Below are 23,030 nucleotides of genomic sequence, written 5' to 3'. Positions count from 1 at the left end.
TAACATGTTTGGGGTTTATCATGAGTTTCTCTACCCCCAGGGCCATATCAAAATTTACATTATTAAATAGTTTATTATAGCATTATTCCTGCTTCTTTACCTCTTATACCTTCATTCGTCATTTCCATTTCCATTTTCTATAAATTAGCGAAAATCCCAATGCTTAGGTGCTGACTTCTTTTGTCTCCTTTTTCTGTTGGGAACTGAGCATGAGAATGCTAACACTTCTTTTGTTTTGAAACACAGTATCTCATCATATTTGGCTTGTTTAAGCTTTTGACATGTTTTAAATGTTAAATTCTATTTTGGGTTTTTTTTCCTTTTCTTTTCTAGATATATCTACATTTCATCCCTTAAGCCAATATTAGATTTAAACAATAAAAAATGAAACCCATATTGGTATATGGAGTTGTCTGGATTTAAATTTTTTTCCCCCTACTTCATTGCTAAACTAACCCATGTCTATTTATTTGGTTGGTTGTTTTCAGGGACTGGTGGACAGACCTTTGAGCTCCCATGTAGAGTTCAGATTTTTTAACCTCTATGTATGTTTTTTTCACAAATTTTTTCTAAGACAAACTAACTCCTTAAAAGTTTAAGAAAAACATTAAATTTGCACTGTTTGCAGAAATTGATCATAAAGAAGTTTGTGTTAAGTATTTAGCAATACTTCCAATATTTTGGCCCTGGTTTCCCAATAGTGTTACCATTAAAAGACAAAACAAAGAAATGCTGCATTTGGAATCTCTGCATTATGGTTGAGGAATGTCAGCATGCTTTTCTAGTGTGCTTGTAGTACCAGCACATTTTAGTATTTTCTGTTAGAATTCTTCATTTCTGGGCAGGGTAATCTATGGTAGGTAGCATCATGTCCATTTCATTTTAATTTTCGAGGGGCTATCAATCACTATTTTTTGGAGATCTAAATTTAATTTCCTTGCCCTTCCTCCTTCAGTTTATTCTGCCAACCATTTATAGTAAAACCTAACTGCAGACTTTGCTGGTTTGGGTACAACATTTATTTCACTCATCCATTAATTTTTATTTCTGACAGAATAAGCATATGGTCCTAATGCTCTATGATATCAGATTCTTGGAATCAGATTCTGTTATAAATTTCATTGCTCGTTACCTTTATGTGATGTTACATTATATACATCACTTAGCCTGTATGAAAAGCTGCATAGATGGAACAGATCTATTTTGAATTTTAAGTTTTACTTTCTTTTTTTATAAACATGGAATTCGTGTAACCATATACGTAGTTTATGGCTTTTCACATATACTTGTATGTGTTATTGGCCACAATGTCTTTATTCACATTCAGTGTTTTTAATTAAGACAGGATGAATGAGTAAATATTCCCATTATTGTCTAGTGCAGGGGCTGGTGAAACAAGGCCCGGTGGCCTGTGTTTGTATAACCCAGTTGCTAAGAATGGTTTTTACATTTTTAAATGTTTGAAAAAGACTCAGAGGAAGAATAACATTTTGTTTTCCGTAGAAATCATATGAAATTCAAATTTTAGCATCCGGAAGTAAAGTTTTATTGGAATATAGCCATATCCATCCATTTACGTAGTCTATGACTGCTTTCATGCTGTAGTGGCAAAGTTGAGTCATTGCAAGGGAAGAAGACTCCTTAGACATATACTATCTAAGACAATAAGATAGACAATACTATCTTAAAAAAAAAAAAAGTTTCCTGACCCCTGGTCTAATGCATAGCTGACTTTTTTCCCTCTAAATTTCAAAAAGTTTACGTAATCAAACTAACACCAGAATCAAAAATTTCTTTTCCCTAAAAATGATACAGAGAACTTATCCATTTAATGTTATTGTACTTAGTGTTACCATGTGCTTGTCCATTGCCTGGACGAAATTAACTCCTTGTGCCATTCTGATCAGGGAAAAAGTTTACCCAAGGAATAAGAGTGCCACATTCCAAATAAATTCTCTTTCTCCATTTTCCATCATTATCTACATACTTAATTTGTTTTAATAAAGCTAATTGCACAGCAGGAATAACTCTGACCTAGAAGTAAAAAAGTCTGAGTTCAATATTTAATCATTATTTTGCTCTAGGCAGAAATTAAATAAAGAGTTACGTGAAGTAGCTGTGAGAGGTGGATGACAAGACCCTCTAAGACAGGCTCCATGGATTTTTGATGTGCCTACATTTTCATTAGAGGCTGAGGATAATTAAGCTGGAAGGTGACATCTTAGGACACACTACTCTGCCGAGTAAACTCCTACATTGATTTGAGAGAGATGACTGTCAGAGTGAATGTAGCAATTATTCCTAGAAGAAAAAATTAGCTGTCTTCTTTGAGGATAAGTTATTTTGCTCCCTAACCCTATATTTTTTCCTCTTTTGTATTTCGTATTGGAAATAATAAAAATGGGTTAGCTTTTAGAATGCTATTTGTATAAAGTGTGAACAAATGCCAAAGAAGACAACAGAGATTTTCTATAAAGCGCTGTGTTTCTTTGGTATTACTTTAGTCCAGATGCAATACTGAGGCTCTCCTTTAATCCTTAATTCTTTTTTTTAAGAGCGAGCAAGAGGCTGGTGGAGGGGCAGAGGGAGAGGAAGAGAGAGAATTTTAAGCAGGCTGCACACTCAGCACAGAGCCTGACGCGGGCCTCGAATTCATGACCCTGAGATCACCACCTGAGCTGAACCACGAGTTGGGCGCTTAACCCACTGTGCCACCCAGGCAACCCAAGCCTTAATTCTTTTAAACAATTATAAAAGGTTATGGATTTTTCAGATTATATTCTAAAATATGTAAAGGAAATAATGTGTTTCCTTTCCTTCTAGTCATTTGTGGAACACACTGAGGAATTCATTTGTTAATTCCTTAAATATTTATTGAGTACCTACTGTGTGTTAGAGACTGTTTCTGAAACTTGGGACATATCAGTAAACCAAACAGAACCAACTGAGATTTTTGACCTTGTAGTGCTGACACTCTAGGGGGTGGAAACAGATAAGAAGCAATGCACATAATAAATGAGTGAAAGGGTTGGCCTATTAAAAAATAAATGAAATGGAAAAAAAAATAAGAGCAAGGTAAGGGAGATCAGGAATACCTTAGTGGGAGTTGCAATCTTAAATAGGGTAGTTAGTGAAGGATTCATTGACAAGATGATGCTTTAATGAAACGTTGAAAAAGCTATAGGCGTTAGCTATGTGTATATATCCAAGGGAAAACATTTCAGGGAGAGGGAAGAGTGAGGGTGGGAGGAAGCTGAGCTGGATTGAAAACAGCAAGGAGGGGTCCCGGGCAGAATGGAATGAAGGGGAGGAAGAGTAGTGGGAAATGAGTCAAAGAGGTAATGGGGTCAAATCAGATAGGGCCTTGTAAACCACAGAGGGTATTTCATTCTTAGTGATACAGGGAAACCCAGTGGGACTTCTTGGTGGGCAGTGATATAATTTGAGTTACTTGTTAGAAGGTCTACCTGATGGCTTTGTTGTAGATGAGCAAGGGCAGAAACAAGGAGAATTAGCAATGAGAAGGTTGCAGTGATTCAGGTGAAAGATGATGGCAGCTTGGACCAGGAATAGTCATGGAGGTGGTAAGAGTAGGTGGTTTTGGACCTATTTGAAGGTAGAATGTGTAGGATTTCTTGATAGATTGGATGTGAGAGTAAGAGGAAAAAACAGCATATTTTGGCTTTCTCTCTCTCTATTTCTGTTTCTCTGTCTTTGCTGGGAAAGCTGCCATCAGTCAAAAATGGAAGGGTCTACATGTTGGACAGGTTTTGGGGGAAGAATCAAAAGTTCAACTTCGAGTATTCTGACTTTAATATATTTATTAAAATAAAATCAACTCTGTAAGATCCCAGTTGGTACTTTCCCAGTGTTTGCCTCATGGAAGATGTTAAAAAATATTGCATGAATATTTAATATATGTAAATATATTAAATACCACTATAGTGTGAGTTAATTAATAAATGAGCATTCATTGAGCAGCTAGTACTTAATGAATGGCAGGCATCAGATTGTGCACCATAAAACAGGTAGTCTAACCAAATTCTTGTCAGAACCTCACAAGGTAAATGGTATTACTCCATTTTACAGAAGAAGAAACTCCGGACAAGTGATTTGCCTACAGTTCACATGGTTAGTTAAGTGGCTCTAGCTTTAAGATTCAAGTTCATATTTTACGACATCGCGTACAGGTTCTTTTTAATTTTATCAGTGATCTCACAAAAGAAATAATAGGATACTGATAAGCTGCCATTTGTTTAAAATCTGATTTTTATCTTCAGATTATAATACCAGTGAACAAAAACAAGCCTGTAAGAAGCATGAACTCTATGTGAGTTTCCGGGATCTGGGATGGCAGGTAAGAATGATCAGTCAACTTAGGCGTTTCTTTTCTCTTTTATGATAAAGCCGGAGTTACTCGTAATCTTTGTTAGTAATTTTTCCAATACACGAACCAATTATTTTTGACATAACTGTTCGGTATATGGGTTATCCACATCATTTTTATTTCCCCATTATCCTCCCACCATTGAAACATTATTATTAGGGTTTACAGTAAAAAACAACTATGCTGAAGAAGAAACGTAATCCTATGATATTTAGAAAGTGGGAAAAGGTGCTGTTGTTTAAATATCCCAAAGTTTTAATTTTAATACCAGTTTTTCAGATTAACTTGAGCAATTCCATTTGCCCCCCAAGGTCTCAAACTCTAGGGCTAGGAAATAGACTCCTGGACTATAATGTCTGTTATAAAGTAGAACTACAGAAAAAAAAAATTTTCCCCGAACCTAAAAGTTTTATTGCTGTCTTTTCCATATGCTTCCCAAACAGGGTGAGGAGGAGCATTTAATCAAAATAGTTTTTAATGTCTTTATGTATTGGTACTTTAAATTGAAGTCTTTAGATTATATTATCCTATTACAATGGATTCGCAGAATTGAATTTGGGCTATCTCATTGAAAAGTAATATTAAAATGTAAGCATTTTAAAACTTTGATAAACTTTCAACACAATTCATTCAATAAGTTTACATTTGGACCGAGTTTTACTTCTTGGGGAAAAAAAAATCAGGACAACCATTCCATATGCCCATTTTTTGGCTTCCCCCAAAATTTCATGTGCAGTTCTCAAGAATTTGCTCCAATTCATTTCATCTAAAGAGACTATAAAGTTAACACGTGAATGGAAAGAAAAACAGTAAAAGGAACAAATATTAAAGCTTTCGGAGGTTGTCAGGCTTCTAAAACCAGGAATGAGTTATTAAGAAGTAATGGGAATTATCTCAATTAAGTTTATTCTTATTTTCCTTTCTGGTTAACTTGAACTTTCCAGAGTTCATCATTTCCTGTTTAAACAATATTTACAATGCTATTTAATGATTATGGTTTTATTCATGAATACATGAATTAATGCATACTATGAATATCCTACATAGCAACCTCTTGGGAGAAATTACAGAGGGCAATTTCTTGTGAAAATATTTATACTTGTGTTGTAAACTTCAACTTAAAAATAAATTAAGGGCTTGAGGGTAGCTGTCTTGTTAGAATAATTGTTGGATGAAGAAGAGAAACCTAGCCAGACTAAATATGGGTATTATTTAAGAATTACTTTATTCTTATTTTGGTGATTTCTTTTATTCTTTTTCTTTTTCTTTCTTTCTTTTTTTTTTTTTTTTTGTTTGTGTGTGTGTGTGCGTTCTAGGACTGGATTATAGCACCAGAAGGATATGCTGCATTTTATTGTGATGGAGAATGTTCTTTTCCACTCAATGCTCACATGAATGCCACCAACCATGCTATAGTTCAGACTCTGGTATGCTTTGTCTTTGTAGAATTGAAAATGGTTTATGATGCAAGCATCACATAGACATTATTTTAAAGTAAAGCATACATTTATAGCTATAAATGCATTATTTTTTTCTTTAAAACTCTCTTGGTACTTTTTAGAGTCAAAGTAACAATTGTGGGTATAATCAGGAAATTCAAGCTGGTTTAAAGAATAGTCCTGATTCCAGAATGGGGAAGGATTCAGCTAGGAAAATTGGAGTAACCACATGAAGTGGTCACTCTGTACTGATTTCTTCACTATGCAATATGAATAACCACACAGGTTCCCAAGGGCTATTTCTAACCTAGCAATTCATTAGTAATCATTGCAAAAGCATTGAATAATAGCCTTACTGAATTTCATCTGAGGGCTTTTACTCTAATTATTTAAGAATGTTCCACAACATACTTTAGTATTATGAAACTTCAAGTAGAATATAAATAAGTAGAAGATTCATTTCTATTTCATGATCCTTATGTTTTTTATAATCTTTAAGGTAGAATTTCATCTTCATTTTTTCCTTTCCTCATTCAGGAATTTAGCAGTGATTTAATCTCTAATAACCTGGGCTTATTTTTGTGAAAACAATAATGAAATGTTGATTTTGTGGTCTCTAAATGGTTGTACTGTATCTAATGAGCTCATGAAAGCTCTTGAGAGTCTGACATACCTGCCTTATGGTGTGTGACTTACTGCTTTGGCAGAGGTACAATCTCTGGAAGACGAGTGAGAGGCTCCTAGAAGGTGCAATAGACCATGTGATAAAATTCTGAATTAATGTTTCGGTTAATATGGACATTTTAACTATATGTCATCGAGATAGAAGGAAGAGGATCAATTGTTTGAGATTCAAGACTTAGTAACAGAAGTAGCTATTCGGTGGATGGCAGTAGGAGAGCAGTAGCCATAAGGAAAAAAATAATCTATCTTTGTGCGTAAGTCTTGTTTATGATCAACAAAAAAACGAAACTATTAGAATTTGTGAGTTGACTCTTGAGGTTTTTTTTTTCAGAATTAATTTAAAATTTAAAGCTGATGGAAAGACTATCCCAGTTTTCTTCTGAATAAAGAATGGTATATATAAATTGACAGATGAAATCCTTGAATGACTTGATGTTTTCTGGTCTGGACATCATAGGTACTGGAAAAGAGTTAGACACCAAAGATGCACATCTATGGCACTAGAGCGTGGGTGTTGTCAAAAACTTTGGAAATAACTTTGGAGTAAAGAGAAACAGAGAGATAAAACAATGCATATTTTGAAAGGCGGTCATTTATAAATATTCTTTTTATTCTTGACCAATGAGATTGCCTACTTCTGTGCCATATGCAAAGTATAGAGGAAATTCCTGGGGCAATTTTAAGATTTGTTATGCTTTCATCTTTGCTATATCTATAAATAGAAGTACTTCTTGATACAGGATCTCATTTCTGAGGGATGGGGAGCTTTTCAAGGATGGGTGTGTTGTATTCCCAACTTCTTCCAGTAAAAAGAATCTCTGTGAACCCTAGCCATCTATCCTTGCCCTGTGGGAATTCATGATGACCCAAAAGGCAATCACAGAAAGAGAAATGCGGCTGTTTCAAGCCTTGGAAGAATAGCCAGGGTCACCGTCTTTCCGTAGGGTCAAAGCCACAGCCACTCTTAGTTTATAGAGTAATGACACTTAATATCTCAGAAAATTCTTTGCCTCCTTATATTGTCATCTCAATGACTCAGAAAGCAGACTGCTGCTTCATTGAATATGTATCTAATGTATCAAAGGTTGCGTCAGGCTAAGCAATGCTTAATTATTGAAAAAACTCTGTCAAAATACTCTCCCTCTCATTTTTCTTTTTCTTTTTTCTTATGAATATATAACCACGTATTGTCAGCTTTTAGGGCTGTAGTCTAGAAGGCAGTGTCAAAAAACAAACATTAAAAAAAAAAAAAATCTGATGGGGACTTGGAACAAGACCCTGCTCTGCCTCACTGTCCTGGGATATAGGACATACGTCATTGCAAAACTTGAAGCATACATGGGAAGTTTGATTTTTTTTTTTTTTTCCTGGCATTGTGCACTCTGTACGTTTGTTCTGTGAAGGACATGAAACAAGAAGACAGGCATGTTTGTTGCTAAAGGAAAGCATATTTGTGACTAATATGTTTGAGAAACCATTCAAGAACAATCCATTTTTTTTTTTTCAGAACGATTGCTTTGCGAAGCTGCCAAGGTCATTGAAACAAGGGGTTATCAATCATGTATGTGTAGGTCATAGAAAATCAAGCTGATGAGGGACACAAGCTGCATCTGAAATTTGTAGAAACTATCCAACTTTTAGTTTTGTGAGGTCTTAGGAAATTTCAAGTTCATGTCAGATCACCTCATTTTTCCTGCTGTTTCTGTCCACATGCAGGGCTCCTATATCATTTCAGCCAGGACACTGTGCAGCCAAAACTCTGAGAGGCTTTTTGTGGATCCCTTAGGACTCATCAGTGGGACTTCCCATAAACTCCTTTGGGGGAAGGGCCAGGGTAGGTGGGTGGGAAAGGGGGAACCATGTTCTGGCACCTTGCTCAATGATCGCAAATCATAGGCAGACTGCCAGTCTGGTCAAAATGAGAATAAACCGTTTGCTGAAGCATTTCACTTTCAGTGTACATCTACCTTTAGAGGCTTTGGAAGAGAGCGATACTCATTTTGTAAAATATCGAGGCTCCTTGCTTCTGATTTAGCCGAACGTGCTTTTTGGCACTTGTCAAGGGGAGAAGGAAAGTAAAAGGATATTAAACTCCAGCCAGTCTGGTAAAAAATTCTGTAGAGAAGAGTTGAAATCATTGCTTTAAAACGAGTTTTGGATTATACCTGGAGTTCACTTTGCTGTGATTTTTATGTTTCCTTTACTGTGGAAAATTAAGAGTTGGTGTAACTTTTATGATTTATTGTTTAATTGTCCTTTAAAAAATAATTCTTAGATTCAAATCTTTCTACAGTCTAATTGTGTCCCTTCATTGATTTGCATTTACAACTTCTATATTTCTCATGAAGTAGATAGAAGTAATTGTTCTAACCAAAAGCAACTCAGTCCTAGTTGCCATGTTCTTTCCCCCAGGAAAATTTCCACTGAATATTCCATAGAAGGAGTTTTCCTTACTTGGTAGAATATTTTTTAAGGCCCCAACACATAATTAGAACTGGTGAGTTGACTCTAGGTGTTAATGCTTAAAAATACATCCTTCACTACCAGTCCCCAACCCCCAACTCAGCCATTGAACGTAAGTAGAAGAGTGATAGCTTAAGGGTGTGCCTGATAGTGTGACAAAACAAGAATATTATTTGAAAGCTGTAGACAAAATGTCTATCTTGTTTCTTAAAAAAACAAAACATGTGTTTCTTTCCCAGGTTCATCTGATGTTTCCTGACCACGTACCAAAGCCTTGTTGTGCTCCAACCAAATTAAATGCCATCTCTGTGCTGTACTTTGATGACAGCTCCAATGTCATTTTGAAAAAATACAGAAATATGGTAGTGCGCTCATGTGGCTGCCACTGATGTTAAATAATAATGGTAACAAGAAAAAGTTCTGTATTAAGGTTTATGACTATAATAAAAAGTATGCTTTCAGACAAGAAGGGAATTTCATACAATTAGTCTGGCTCATTTCATCTCTGTACCTATGTACAATATTGTGTATATAGTCACTTTTATTTATTTAAAGGTATATATTCTCCTTTGTGGATGCCTTATCAATAAAATCTATTTTATAGATCTATCACACAATAGATAGCCCAGTGTAACTTTCAATGGGATATGCTAAGTCTAATTCAATTCCATTTCAACATTTTTTCTGATACGATTTTTATATAATTTTCTGAAATTGACAGAACTCCTTTGCATGTTAATCACTGGTGAAGGAAATTGAATGCATTTGGTTACGTTGTGCCAGTGAAGACTGATAGGATATTTATTTAGAAATAAAACAAAAACAAACAAACAAAAAAAAACCCAAACAAAAATGCTTGGATAAACACAATTTTTCTTTCAGAGTTTCTGCTTCATTAGATAAAGTGAAATGTTGACCTGGATTTGAATAAATAAGCGGTAGGCAGAACATAGAAGCTGAAAGATTACACATAATCGTTGTAACTGTTTGCTTTAACAGAATTGGTGTAACTGGGGAGCATGTTCCTTCTTGGCTTGTGTATTGTAGATTTTGCAAAGCGCTCAAAGCTTCAGGAATTCTGTGGAGACAGGCTTGAGCCTGTGTCCATAACTTTCCAAGTTAACACTAAAAAATTGTAGTACAACCTTCTTACCTCAAATAAATCATGTCTGCCTATTATCTAGAACACTACTGCTGCAGATTTTTTTCAGATTTAAAAACAGTCCAAAATAAAGAAACATTTACATGCACTCTACTTCCCTCCCCACAGGCAAGAGTCACTGCATACATAAAACATAGCGAGCAAAGATGCCGACAGAGCCATTTTCTTTAGCTCTCCTTTATAACTGAGTTTGCTGATTGATGTGATGCAAGGGATTTTATTTAGAGGAAAAGCACTGAAACTAAATTGAAGGAAATTACCAAAAATCCCAGAATGGCTTTGACAGAATTGCCATTTCGAAAGAACAGCTGAAATCCATTTTTCATATCTTTGAGAACGAGCTCAATGAAAACCTTATTTTGTAAGGGGATTTTGTAAACCTTCCTCCAAGCACAAATAATTCCAAATGGGAAGGTTCTGTTGTGTGTATGTGCATGTGTATTCTTCCCTCTGAAATTAATTTATTTTCTTTCTTTGCCTTCTAAGGCTTCTTTAACGCACATTAACTTTCGGAAGAATGACATTTAGATGGATTACTTGCAATTTATGGTGGCTCCACGGTTAAGCTTATTTACAACTCATCTAAAATATTCATAAAGCACCACTTATTAATCACCTTTTTGGACTTTTAAATAAAACTTATATCAGAAATAGCTTCAAAAATATTATGGTTTTTGTTTGTAATTCAGGTATATTACAATGTTGTTTTAAAATAGAGTTTATCAAAGAAAATTTGATAATAACTATATTGGGGGTACATTAAGTAATATATTTTTAAATAAATAGTGTACCATTGTAAGAATAAGAAACGAAGTCTATTATATGATTCTTCAAATGTGCTGTTTAAATATATTTCTATATTTTAAAATATATTAAACTTGTGATGTTAGTTTCTATTGATTTGGCTTTTTATTTAAGAGGGATACAAAAATGTAAGTATGTTATAAGCTGAGACTCTAGGAATATCAGATGTAAAATGTTGGTGGATTACATGATTCCTTATGTTGTTTTTAATTGCCAAAACTGGTTTTTGTGTTTTTAATAAATAATCCATTGTTAAATGGACAATATGAATTGTCCGTGAATTAACTAACTTCTTAATCTGCCCAAACAACAAAAAAATTTTTAAAATAGCAAAAATGACAGGGATGGAAAAATATCTCACTTGTTCTTTTTCACTTGAGAGGAGATAATTGGCATCAGTATTTTCATAATTTTTCAGACTAGATATATGACATATATGCACATATGCTCAGTTAAATTATTCTCAAATAGCTATAACAGTAAATTTGTAGTATTACTTTGGTAATACTTAAGCTACTATCAGAAGCCAGAATAATGTAGCCTATTTTAACAGGGTCCAAACAACTCAGGGTTTTTTAGCTAGTTAGGTATTGGCTTTTTGTTTGTGTGTTTGTTTTTAAATTTCTTGCTTTATATGTATCTTGCTTTGTAAAGTCGCTCTAATTCTTTTTGAAAGTAGAGGGCATAAATCACAAATATCAAGTTCTTTAAGGCAAAAATAAATCGTCTACAGTTTACTAAAGAAATAAGAAAAACACAAGAAAGAAAATCCAAAATTATTTTTTTCTCAAGAACTGTCATTCTATAATCCCTATGTCACCATCATCGAAACTGAGCCAGAGTCTACTGGCTACTATACAGTCTGGCAAATATCATCTTCCAAGAAATTTACAATGAGTAATGTTTTTGATGCAGTTCTGTTCAAGGCAGAAGAAATCCTCTTTCCCAAAAAACAAGTCCCTATCTCATAACTACTCAGTCAAGTGCTCAATCTAACCTCCAATTTCCATTTCAGATTATTGGCAGTTCTAGGTTTTCTCCTTTGCATTTTATTTTATTTTATTTTTTCAGCCTGGAACTTTTTAAAGTTAGAAGTGAAGATGCCTTTGCTGATGAAACATATATGTTGCTAAGTATACATATATACATCTGTATTTTATCAAGTTTGATTAAGATCATAATTGAGGAGAAAGTAGGAAAAGTAACAATCAATGCCAGTATTTATTCTTATTTAGGCAGAAAAGTGACACTATATCCAAGTTAGCAATTTAAAAAGAGCAAAGGTTCTGCAAAATTACCTCAATGTCTGTTGTAATATTTGTTGGTTCTGCAAAATTACCTCAATGTCTGTTGTAATATTCGTTAAAGCCTGTTTGAAACATGGGTCTTTCAAAGACAGAAGAACCTGGAACAGATATAGTCTTTAAAAAAAAAAAAAAGAAATTTCAGAAGTTTTAAAACATGCAACTTAACCTTTGCATCTCAGTTTCAACTTTGCAGAGGCAACTAGTCTCCCATCATTCCTCAAAGGTCAACATATATACACAATGGAGAGAATGGGTAGATGCACTACAGCTTCTGAAGATTATATATAGAAGGATGAGAGACAAAATACTGCATAAACAGTCCCTGGACCCATCCAGTTTGGAAACAGAACCTAAGCTGAGGGGTTAGTGAGGTGAGCAGTATTTTTTCCCCAGTTCACTGTGGCTACTACTATGTGGTGAAATATAATAGAACCTACTTAAAAAGTTGGACTGTGTTTATTTTTCTGCAGATACTTACAGAAGAGGCCCAAACTAGGGAAATAATTCTCTATCTTGAGCCACAAGGCCAATAATATATCTTAGATTATGTATCTTTATACTTTCTTCAATAATTCACATATACCCACATATATACACACACTTATAAATAAGTATATTTTTATATGTTTTAAAGAAGAGAGAATAAAAACACAAATACAAAATATTTTAAGTGAACCAATAGGACTTTGGAGAAAGAAAAATATAATACAATGGGAAATTTCAGAGAACTTAAAGTATATGAGGATCAAAGGGAGTTCTAACGTCCATTTAATCAGTATTCCAGAAAACTGGAGACAACTTTTGGGCTAACAGCTGACCTCTTTATCAGACCTGGCTCCTCAACTTGGAAGTCAGTCAACATATAATGGCTATCTTCAGACTGCTAAGGAAAAATAACTGTCATGTGGAATTCTATATCTAGCAAAACTATTCCAAACATTAGGGCAAAATAAAAACATTCTTAGGCAAGTAAAACTGAGAGAGAGTTTATTATCAATGGCAAAGGCACTGCTAAAGGTTTTACCTCAGGAAGAAAGACAGCCCCCAAAGGAAATATATATAATAACGATGAGCAAGAAGATGGGAGACATGGGGCTAGCCTAAAATAAATAATAATGTCTTATAATTGTGGTTTTAAAAATCAAGAGAATTAAACAGTGTCAAATCAGGTTGAATAGTGTCAACATACAATGGAAGGTGGATGGTTGGAAATAATAGGTTTTACATTTTACTTAATGATGATTAAATTAAACTCATTAACTTCAGAATACAAAGTAGTGTGTATATTTTAAATCAGGGTTGACAACATTTTTCTATAAAAGATGGATAATAAATATTTTAGGCTTGGGGTTTCTGTCCCAACTACTCAACTCTGTTGTGGGAGCAGGAGAGCCGCCATTGGCGATATGCACCCTAATATGTGTAACTATATTCCAATAAGATTTTACTTAAAAAAAATGTGGTGGGTGAGGTTCGGCCCACAGTTGGTACTTTGCTGAGCCCTCTTCTAAACCAGTAGAAGGGATAATTGCAATGTGGTAACATACAGTCGATTCAACAAGATAAAAAAGAAGAAAAGGGTTTTAAAAAACATAGCAAAGGGGAAATATTGCATATAATAAAATGATAGAAGTAAATCCATACATAGTCACATAATATTACATGTAAATGGACTGAAAAGATCACTAGTGCCAGATTGGATTTAAGATAACATCAACAGCTAGTAACGTTCTGTTCAAAAGAAACACACCTAAAACTTTAAAACACAGGAAGGTTGAAAGTAGAAGGAAGGTAAAATATATACCTGGACAATACCCACCACAGGAAAACTGGGTTAATTATATTAATAAAGTATATTTACATTTTAATACAAACCAGTCATTACTGTTTTGGATATAAGGACATACTCTTGCCTATTGACTTTTGGCATATCTTCTCATAAAATTGTTTCTAGAATAGTTTTTTAAATTACATGTCTAAAATTAATAAACAAAAAAGGATTTTATTTTGGCATACAATGTTATTCTCTTAAGGTTATTAAGACTCTGGTGTTTTGAACCTATTTATTTATGAGAGAGAGAGAGAGAGAATGCGCATGTGATGGAGGGTGGGGTGGGGAGGAGGCAGGAGGAGAGGGGGAGGGAGAGAGAGAATCTTAAGCAGCCAAAGTGGGGCTTAATCTCCATCTCACAACCCTGAAATCAGGACCTGAGCCAAAATCAGGAGTCAGATGCTTAACTGACTGAGCCACTCAGGTGCTTCAAGACTCTGGTGATTTGAAAATTACTCGTCTTTAAGACGAAAGTTCACAGTATTGTATTCAACAATGCATGTTGATGTCAGTGAGACTCTCTAAGGTGATTCCACTTAGAAAATGAAATAGAAAATGAAATAAACTCTCTAAGGTGATTCCTCTTAGAAAATGAAATAGGAGAGAACAAGCACTTCTCCAAAGATGTTATGATGAGAAGGAAGACTATTTGAAAAATCTTGGCTATTGAACATAATGGGTCCAATGAATCTCCTTTCACACCAACCTCCTCGGGCAATTATTAAATGGAAGTAAAGTATTTCCTGTATCCCTAATACACTAATACAGCTTCTGGGCCTTGATAACATTTTTCCGTTCACCAGGAACGCCCTCCCTAAATTTTGCCTGCTAATATTCTTCTCTGATTCCTGGAGTGACTTCTCATTTGCTATTTCCTTCAAAAAGACCTAATACACCAAACCAGATGTGTTTAATCCCTCTAATAAACCACTGCAGCACTCCTGCTTCTGAGACATGCATCACATTACGCCAGCTAGTAAAGTTATTTGGAAAATCTTATGTTTCTTCTACATGGTAAGATGAAGAAGTCCAACCATGTTAACTCATTTATTAATTCCCTAAATTTTATCATAAAGATATTCTCATAGTTGATGTTCTATAAATAATTTGGAAATGAATAAATTAAGGTGGCTTAATTTATTATTTTAATAGAAAATAAAGAGCAAGCATAAAAGGAATACTGTCAAAGTTGAGTGAGGGATCTCAATTCTTTATTTTAAAACAAACGTCCCCAAGCAAAGTATCTTTCACTTTTAGGGCGTTCTAATCTGCATTTCATTAGATCTTTCTTTTCTTTCTTTCTTTTTCTCTTTCTTTCTTTCTTTCTTTCTTTCTTTCTTTCTTTCTTTCTTTCTTTCTTTCTTCTTTCTCTCTCTCTCTCTCTCTCTCTCTCTCTCTCTCTCTTTCTTTTTCTTTTCCCTGAGGTTTTATCCTGGTGTTTTGCTTGAAACATATTCTTCTGCTTCTTCATTTTGTTTGGCTCAGCGTTGATTTCTATTCATTAGGTGAAACAGCCACCTCTCCCAGTACTGAAGGAGTAGCCTTGTGTAGTTGCTGAACCTTAGCATTCAACCTTTCCTTAGCTCTTGGTTGTCTCTCAAATCTTTGTGAGATAAGCAGCCTATCTATTTTAATAGCTCCCAGTAGTTGAGTGTGTGCCAAGACCAGTCAGTGACTGACTGACCAGGGGAAGATCTGTCAGCCCCTAGATTCAAGGTGAATGGAAGCCACATGCTCAGGCAGCAGCTTTTAAAGTATGCAAATATATATATAGTCCTTTGGGACCACAAGTGAAGCCCTGCTGGTCACCATCATCGGGCAATCTGAAGGTCTTTCCTGAGAGGCAGTAGCAAAAATCATGGCTCCAGATGAGTGTATAAGCTCCCTTTTAGGAGATACCCATGACCTGGAGCAAGATGGAAGGAGAATGCAAAAATGGTGTCCTCTTCTGTGTTTCCTGCATCTCTGTAGCTTCTAGATGTGTGCCAAACCTGAAGCCTACTTGTAAGGCCAAAGTTCCAAAGCTCCAAAGTAGGCCTCTTTCACAGAAAGGCTGTGGGTGTGTTTCAATCTCTTATCTGTGCAGTGCCCTGGGGATGGTAGTATGCCAAGCATAGTCTCTGATTGTTATAGTTCTGTGGGACCTAGGAACACAAGTATCCCTGGCCTCCAGAGTCAGGAAACGAAGGGGTGTCCCCTGGGTGGCAGCTGCAAAAACTGGGTCGTCAGACATAAAAATCAGGGCACCAGACATAGGTAGAACCTCCCCTCCAGGAGATACTTGCACTCTGGAGAGTGCAGACATGGTGCACACCGGCTGGAGCAAGGCAGGGAGAGGTGAAACGATTGCACCTGCTTAAATAAAAAAAAGGAAAAGGAAAGAAAGAAGAAAGAAGGAAAGAAGGAAAGAAAGAAAGAAAAGAAAGAAAGAAGGAAGGAAGAAAAAAAGGAAGAGAGAGAGAAAGAAAGAAAGAAAGACAAGACAAGGTGCTTCTGGCTTTATCTTTTTTAAAGATTTTATTTGACAGAGAGAGACACAGCGAGAGAGGGAGCACAGGCAGGGGGAGTGGGAGAGGGAGAGGCAGGCTTCCTGCAGAGCGCGGAGCCTGATGCAGGACTTGACGCGGGGCTAGATCCCCAGGACGCTGAGATCATGATCTGAGCCGAAGGCAGACGCTTAACGACGGAACCACCCAGGGACTCCCCTTGTTGGCTTTAAAAAGGCAGAGGGAGAGGCTTTAACAAGATGGCACCCACTAGCCTCCAACCCCAGAGCATAACCCAGCAGACCCCAGCCCTTCAGACCGATGCTTCGAAATTAGCAAATGAGTCTCATTCACATATAATCTGGGTGCTTTTCAAAGGGCTGCTTCTACACCGGACCCTGGGACAGGTGAGTTTGCAAGTTAGCACTTTAAGTGGTGTTTCTCAGTTCACCTCAGTCCTGCAACTCTCACAGGCACAAACATAGCTTGTTTTCAAATTCAGATGTTTTGTGGGCTCATTGCTCAGGTGCTGGTCTTAAATGGTGGCGTGCCTAACGTGAGGAAGAAACCCTTTGCCTCTCAGGGAGAAGCTCTGGGTTTTGAGGTGCCTCCTGATTGTGGGTCTCCGTGCTGGGCGGGGGCGGTTATGGTGAGATTTTTATCTCAGACTTTCCTCTTACTTTGATGTGATTACCGTCTTGTTTGCCCAACATGAAGGGGTTGCTCTGCCAGTTTTTAGGTTTTTTAAAGAGGAAATTGTTCCATTTATATAGCTGTAGATTCCACGTACCCATGGTAGGGGGTAAATTCAGGATCTTCCTGTGTTGCCGTCTTGAACTGGAACCTCGAGGGCGTTCTAATCAGCATAAAACAAGGTGCACAATATGGAGCCCACCAGATGATTCAGTACTTCTAAATTACAAAGGGGAATAAAAGGCCTCCAGAAAGTAGAAAGTGCTACTTCATTCGTGTAGTGGTGACACAGAACTGAACATAGAGACAAAAGAAATTATTTATGTAGTCATCTGTGGGAAGAACGTTCCAGGCCAAGGTAGCAACCAGTGTGCTTGGCACGTCTGAGAAGCAAGGAAGCTAGTGTGGTCATGGTAGAGTGAGTGAGTGTTCAGGCCAGAGGGAAGACATGAATTCAGGGAGATGGCAGGGAGTCAGATGGTGTAGAGTCTTAAAGCCCACCACAGAGACTTTGAATTTTTCCTCTGAAATGAAAAGACATTCAGAGTTTTTGAGTAGAAAAGGGCATGACTTGTGTTTTAAAAGGATCATTGGCTGTTGTGAGGAGAGCCCCGGGTAAGACAGTAAAAACAGATGCAGAAAGACAGTTTAGGGAATTTTGAAATCATCCAGTCTCAGAGAGTATGGTGACTTGGACCAGTGTGGTAAACTGTGTTGGTGAGAAGTCATTAGAATCCGCAAATATTTCAAATATTTCACAATAGATAGGATTTGCTACTGGGATGTGACAGAAGAGTGAGTTAAAGGTGACTCCCACTAATATGGCCTGAGTAGGAGCACCTGGGTGGCTCAGTCAGTTAAGTGTCTGCCTTCGGCTCAGGTCATGATCCCGGGGTCCTGGAATCGAGCCCCATATCAGGCTCTCTGCTCAGGGGGAAGCCTGCTTCTCTATCTCCTCCCCCTCCCCGCTCGTGCTCACTCTCCCCTCCTGTGCTTGCTCGCTCCGCTTGTGCTCTCTGTCACCGTCTTAAAAAAAAAAAAAAAATATATATATATATATATATATATATATGGCGTGAGTAAATGGAAAAAGAATCATTTACGGAGCTCCAGCATAGGATGGGGAGGGATTGCCCCAAGGAGTTGAGAGTTTGATTCAGGGTATGTTCACTTCTGAGTGGAAGTTCCAAATAGTGGTTAGAAATATGAGCCCTGAGATTACAGGAGAGGTCCCGGGCAAAGATATAAATCTGTAAATTATTAGTATATAGGTGATATGTAAAGCGAAGCAATCAATGAGATCACGGCTGCAAGTAGCCTCGCAGTTAAGTGAGAGCCCTTCTCCAGCTTTTATAACCCACTGCTTGATTATGCCCAAGGACTACCTGTGGGAAACAGACACTGACATGAAGAAAATCAGCTTAGTTGTGCTCCTGTCTGCCACAGGGCTTTGTGAACCAGGTTGTCTCTGTTTATTGAGAAAATTCAGTTGGAACTCCCTATAGGTATTGTAGAAAATAAAATTCAGGTATTAGTTTACTAAATAACTATCATTTTGTAATAATAATGCTTACTGTACTTTTAAGAGAGTCTGAGCATTTTTGGGAGAGTGAAGGTGGCAGTGAGAAAAAGGATGAAGCTAAATATCAGGGAACTTTTGTATAAAATGTCATCGACATAAGTGTTATATGCATTCGGGTTCTTAATGAAAAACAAATACAAAAAAGTAATATATTATTTTCCATCAATTCTATACATGTAATAAGGGGGACAATGAACTTTAAAGGTAGTGTAAAGGTCTCAGGAGAGACATAATGAAGATACCTCTAATTTAAAATTTTACTGAACATTAAAATGGCTCTTCAAGCAGAGACTGAAAACCCCTTCATCGAAGTGCTGCTGATTTTTGATCATCCCTCTCTCTCCACATCGACAGGGGCCAATTCCACCTTGAAACTTTTTTTTAATTTTATTTTTTTTAAAGATTTTTATTTATGTATTTGAGAGAGCACAAGAGGGAGGAGGGTCAGAGGGAGAAGCTGACTCCCCGCTGAGCAGGGAGTCCGATGTGGGACTCAATCCTGAGACTCCAAGATCATGACCTGAGTAGGAAGGCAGTCACTTAACCAACTGAGCCACCCAGGCGCCCCCATCTTGAAACTTTTAATTGCAAGTATGTAGCATATTATTAAAATTTCTTTCATGTACACAGCTTTATTTTGAGCTAAAATTAGAGCTATTTTCTGTTTGTAAAACTGAAACTTTTTTTTGGCATTAGGAGCTAGTGAGTAAGAAAGTTTGTTTTTAGGAGAACTGTATACTGATACAGAAAAATTTCTATCACAAGGAAACAATGTGAATATGAGTCCAAAATTTTCTAGATGTGTAGTATCTGTGTCACTGTTTTATAGGGGCACAATATTATTAAGGCGTTAAGGTGTTTTACTTCTATTAGACATAATCATGTATCATGTGTTCATACTGATGACAAAAATGAATATATGGTTAATTTTATGCTGATATCTTTCTTTAATCTGTGCTGCTTGCTCTTATTTTAATTTTACTAACTTTAAAGATCAGTGCCTCAAATTTTGTCTCTAGAGCCTGAAGAAGTCTTTTAAGTATGCTCTGTATTTTATTTGTTCTATTATTCAAGGCTTCTAACAGCGCTCTGAGGGAGTGCTGTATGCTAGATGATGTTCTGGGAGTTGATTTAGAAGAGCTTAGCCAAGTCTGTTGCATGTTTAACACAATGAGCATTTTGAAGAAGTCTGTTTTCTTACTTTTCTTTTCAAGCATCTCCTCACAAGAATGTAGAGAGTGCCAAACAATCAAATCAGGAAGACAGATGCTTAATCTGTTCTGAAATAAGTGTACTAAACCAGTTTACTGTAGTATTATCTGTGAAAAAGAAAATGAAATAAGAAAAAGGCTTGTCATGAGAAAGTTGTGTAAATTGACATGTGTGTGACTCTCTGTTGTCTAGCTTTCCTTGGTGAAGAGTTTGAGTTCCTACTTATTAGCTAAATGTAAATGAGACATACATTAAGATGAGAAGACAAAAACATTAAAACAATGAATGACGAAAGGTATAGGAACAATCCAGTAGAAAAATGAGTAAAAATTTGAGCGGGCATTTCCCAAAGAAGGAAATAAAAACCAAGTAATACATGGACAATGTTCAGCCTCACTAACATTTATAAAAAGGCAAGTAAAGACCACAATGAGATAGCATTTCACATCAGATTGGCGAATAGTTTTTATTAAAGAAAGAAATATTGACTGTTGGAGAGAATTTGGATCATTATGCTGCTAATGGGAGTATAAATCGGGTAAACAAATTGGGAGTATAAATTACTGGTAAAATAATTTTGAAAACAATTTAGCATAATCCTGTAAAGAATATTCACAGACTTTACCACCTAATGATTCCTCTTCTAAGTATTCACCAGTGGAAACACTTCTGAAGATCTGAACTGGAAAATTATACAAGAAGGTTTATTACAAAAGTGTTCATCTGAGGAAACAATAAAAAACAAACAAATATATGTATGTTACAACTAAAAAGCCAGACATGACACAGATGTTCATCTACAGAAAATGGACAAATACGTCATATAATAAAGCAGTGAAATGAGTAAACCACAATTGTGGATAAATCTCACAAGCATAATATTAGAAAAATAAAGTACATCGTAGAAGGTTGTATATGGTATGATGTAATTTTTATAAATTTTCAAAATAAAGCAAAACTAAATAATACATCTGTAGGCATATATATGTATGTGTACATTAAAAAATAGCAAGGGAATGATAAAAAAAAAATCAAAATTCAAGATAATGGTTAGCCCAAATGGATGGGAAAGTGATTTTAATTGAGGACGGAGCTATTTGTAATGCTATTTCTTAGTACAAATGGTAGTATAAATAGCTAAGAGTTTATTAGTATTTTTTAAAATGCATATATACATTATGTCTCAGCGTTTGTCGTATAAAAGAATACCTTTACATCTTAGTGGGTTACAACAATGATTTACTAGCTCACAATTCGGTAGATCAGCAACTTGGACTAGACTCCGCTCTCCTTGTTCTACCGATCTAATCTGGACTCACTCCTGAAGCTGTAGTCAGTTTTTGCAGCTGCGGGGCTGCGTGGTCTTAGGTAGCATTATTCATGTCTGGCAGTTGGTGTAGGCTGTTGGTTGGTGCTGTTTCAGCTAGGAGTGATAGGGGTGGCTAGGCTGCAAATCTCCAGTAGGCTTATTTCCGTGCTAGTCACTACAGAATTCCTAGAAGTTAGAAAGCACAGTCTGATGTGCAAGTCCATTCAGGGTCTTATATCACATTTTCTATTATCCTATAAGCCAAAGCAAGTCATGTGAACCAAGCCCAGAGTCCATGTGGGAGGGAAATACATAAAAGCATGAATATGGATAGGCATGAACAAACCGAGGGTTTGGGGAGAATGGATGGGAGGCAGGAAGGAAGCCTAGGGGGCAGAATGTCCATTCCCCACATTTTTGTTATCCTTTGCTATTTGATGATCACATTCATGCTGTTGGGCATTAGTGTCTGCTAGAGCCCCTCCCTAAAAGCAGAGCTCAAGTACTGGCCTATGCATGACACTTTCTCTAAAAAATGAGTCAGATACTACATTCTTCTAAATGACTTCCCTAAACAGGCAGTTTGGAAGAGGTATTTTCTGAATGATATTTTTATGGATCAACAGAGGTTTACTGTATATGTTTAAAAGCAAATGAAAACCACCAATAACAAATGTGGATAGCTCTTTGGGCCCATGGAATTAGAGAAGGAAGCCATAGCAGAAGCTGGAGCAAAATCCTATGTGCTACAGGCAGAGTTATGGTAGACTTTATTAATAGGCCCAGCTATTCAGCCTTTCCTCTATCCATATCCTTTGTTGTTGGACTTAAAGTTCCTTTCACTAAAAAGGTGAAGTGTATTTTTCCACTCCTTGCCTTTGAACTTGACAACATAACTTACTATGTCTAATGGAAAATTGGGTGGGTGTGAAATGAAAAAAGTGTGGGGAAAAGCACTTGAATGATTCGGCTTTCTCTATTGCATCACTAGCAATACCATGAGGATATGTTTAGGTACCCTGTTATTTCAGGAGAAGGATGAGAAAGTCTCGGAGGTAAAGACCCATTGACACATGCAAGAACCCAGTCAAGCTCAACAGGGCTTCCAAGCCTTGCCCCACTTAGATTAGCTGACCCAGAGATAACCTGAGTAAATAAAGGCTTATTCCTGTATGCTGTTGAGATTTTTGTGACTGGTTGTTGCATTAGCATTACATAGCATTATTGTGGACTTAGCTTACTGATACATAACTATAAACATAAAGTGGAATTTTGTTCCAAAGTGGTGAAAGATACTTGGTTTATATAACAAAAACCCTGAGTGTGGGTATCATTATGCTCTCTCTGGTTTCTCAAAATGTTAGTTCTTAGCAAGTGCATATATCTGATTTATACAGCTTATTTCTAAAATGAATATTAATGTACAATATCTCTCAGTTATTGATTATTTTTCAATGGGAATTAAACTCAAGATTCACTCTTTGCATCACATCCCATCTTACATTATGATAAAAGAGTCTCTTTTATTTAGAGTTAAAATTATATAAAATATACTTGTATAAATTATTACATAAAATATATAATTAGTATATTTTATATACAAAATTATATATAAAATATATTAAAATTAATCAAAGTTAATTTTTGTTGTACATATCAAATAATTTTCAA

At 36.1% G+C, this 23,030-nt stretch overlaps 1 protein-coding gene across 2 annotated transcripts in view; it reads left to right on the top strand.

Annotated features, from left to right (window-relative positions):
• Window positions 1-9,814, top strand: part of BMP5 (bone morphogenetic protein 5) — a 110,398-nt gene extending 100,584 nt beyond the window's left edge. The window contains exons 5-7 of one of the 2 annotated variants that reach the window (XM_025890638.2): window positions 4,281-4,357; window positions 5,704-5,814; window positions 9,213-9,814. In XM_025890638.2, coding sequence (XP_025746423.1) covers window positions 4,281-4,357; window positions 5,704-5,814; window positions 9,213-9,362 — 338 coding nt within the window. In that variant the 3' untranslated portion in view covers window positions 9,363-9,814. The remainder of the gene's footprint in view (window positions 1-4,280; window positions 4,358-5,703; window positions 5,815-9,212) is intronic. The other variant, XM_025890639.2, reaches the window with a different exon arrangement.
• The last annotated feature ends 13,216 nt before the right edge of the window (window positions 9,815-23,030 follow it).

Source organism: Callorhinus ursinus, unplaced genomic scaffold (genome assembly GCF_003265705.2).
Source record: "Callorhinus ursinus isolate GAN/ISIS: 27379988/994484 unplaced genomic scaffold, GSC_fseal_2.0 scaffold22, whole genome shotgun sequence".
Taxonomy (NCBI): domain Eukaryota; kingdom Metazoa; phylum Chordata; class Mammalia; order Carnivora; family Otariidae; genus Callorhinus; species Callorhinus ursinus.
The sequence above is the reverse complement of the archived record's forward strand: the minus strand, read 5'-3'. Positions and strand labels throughout refer to the sequence as shown.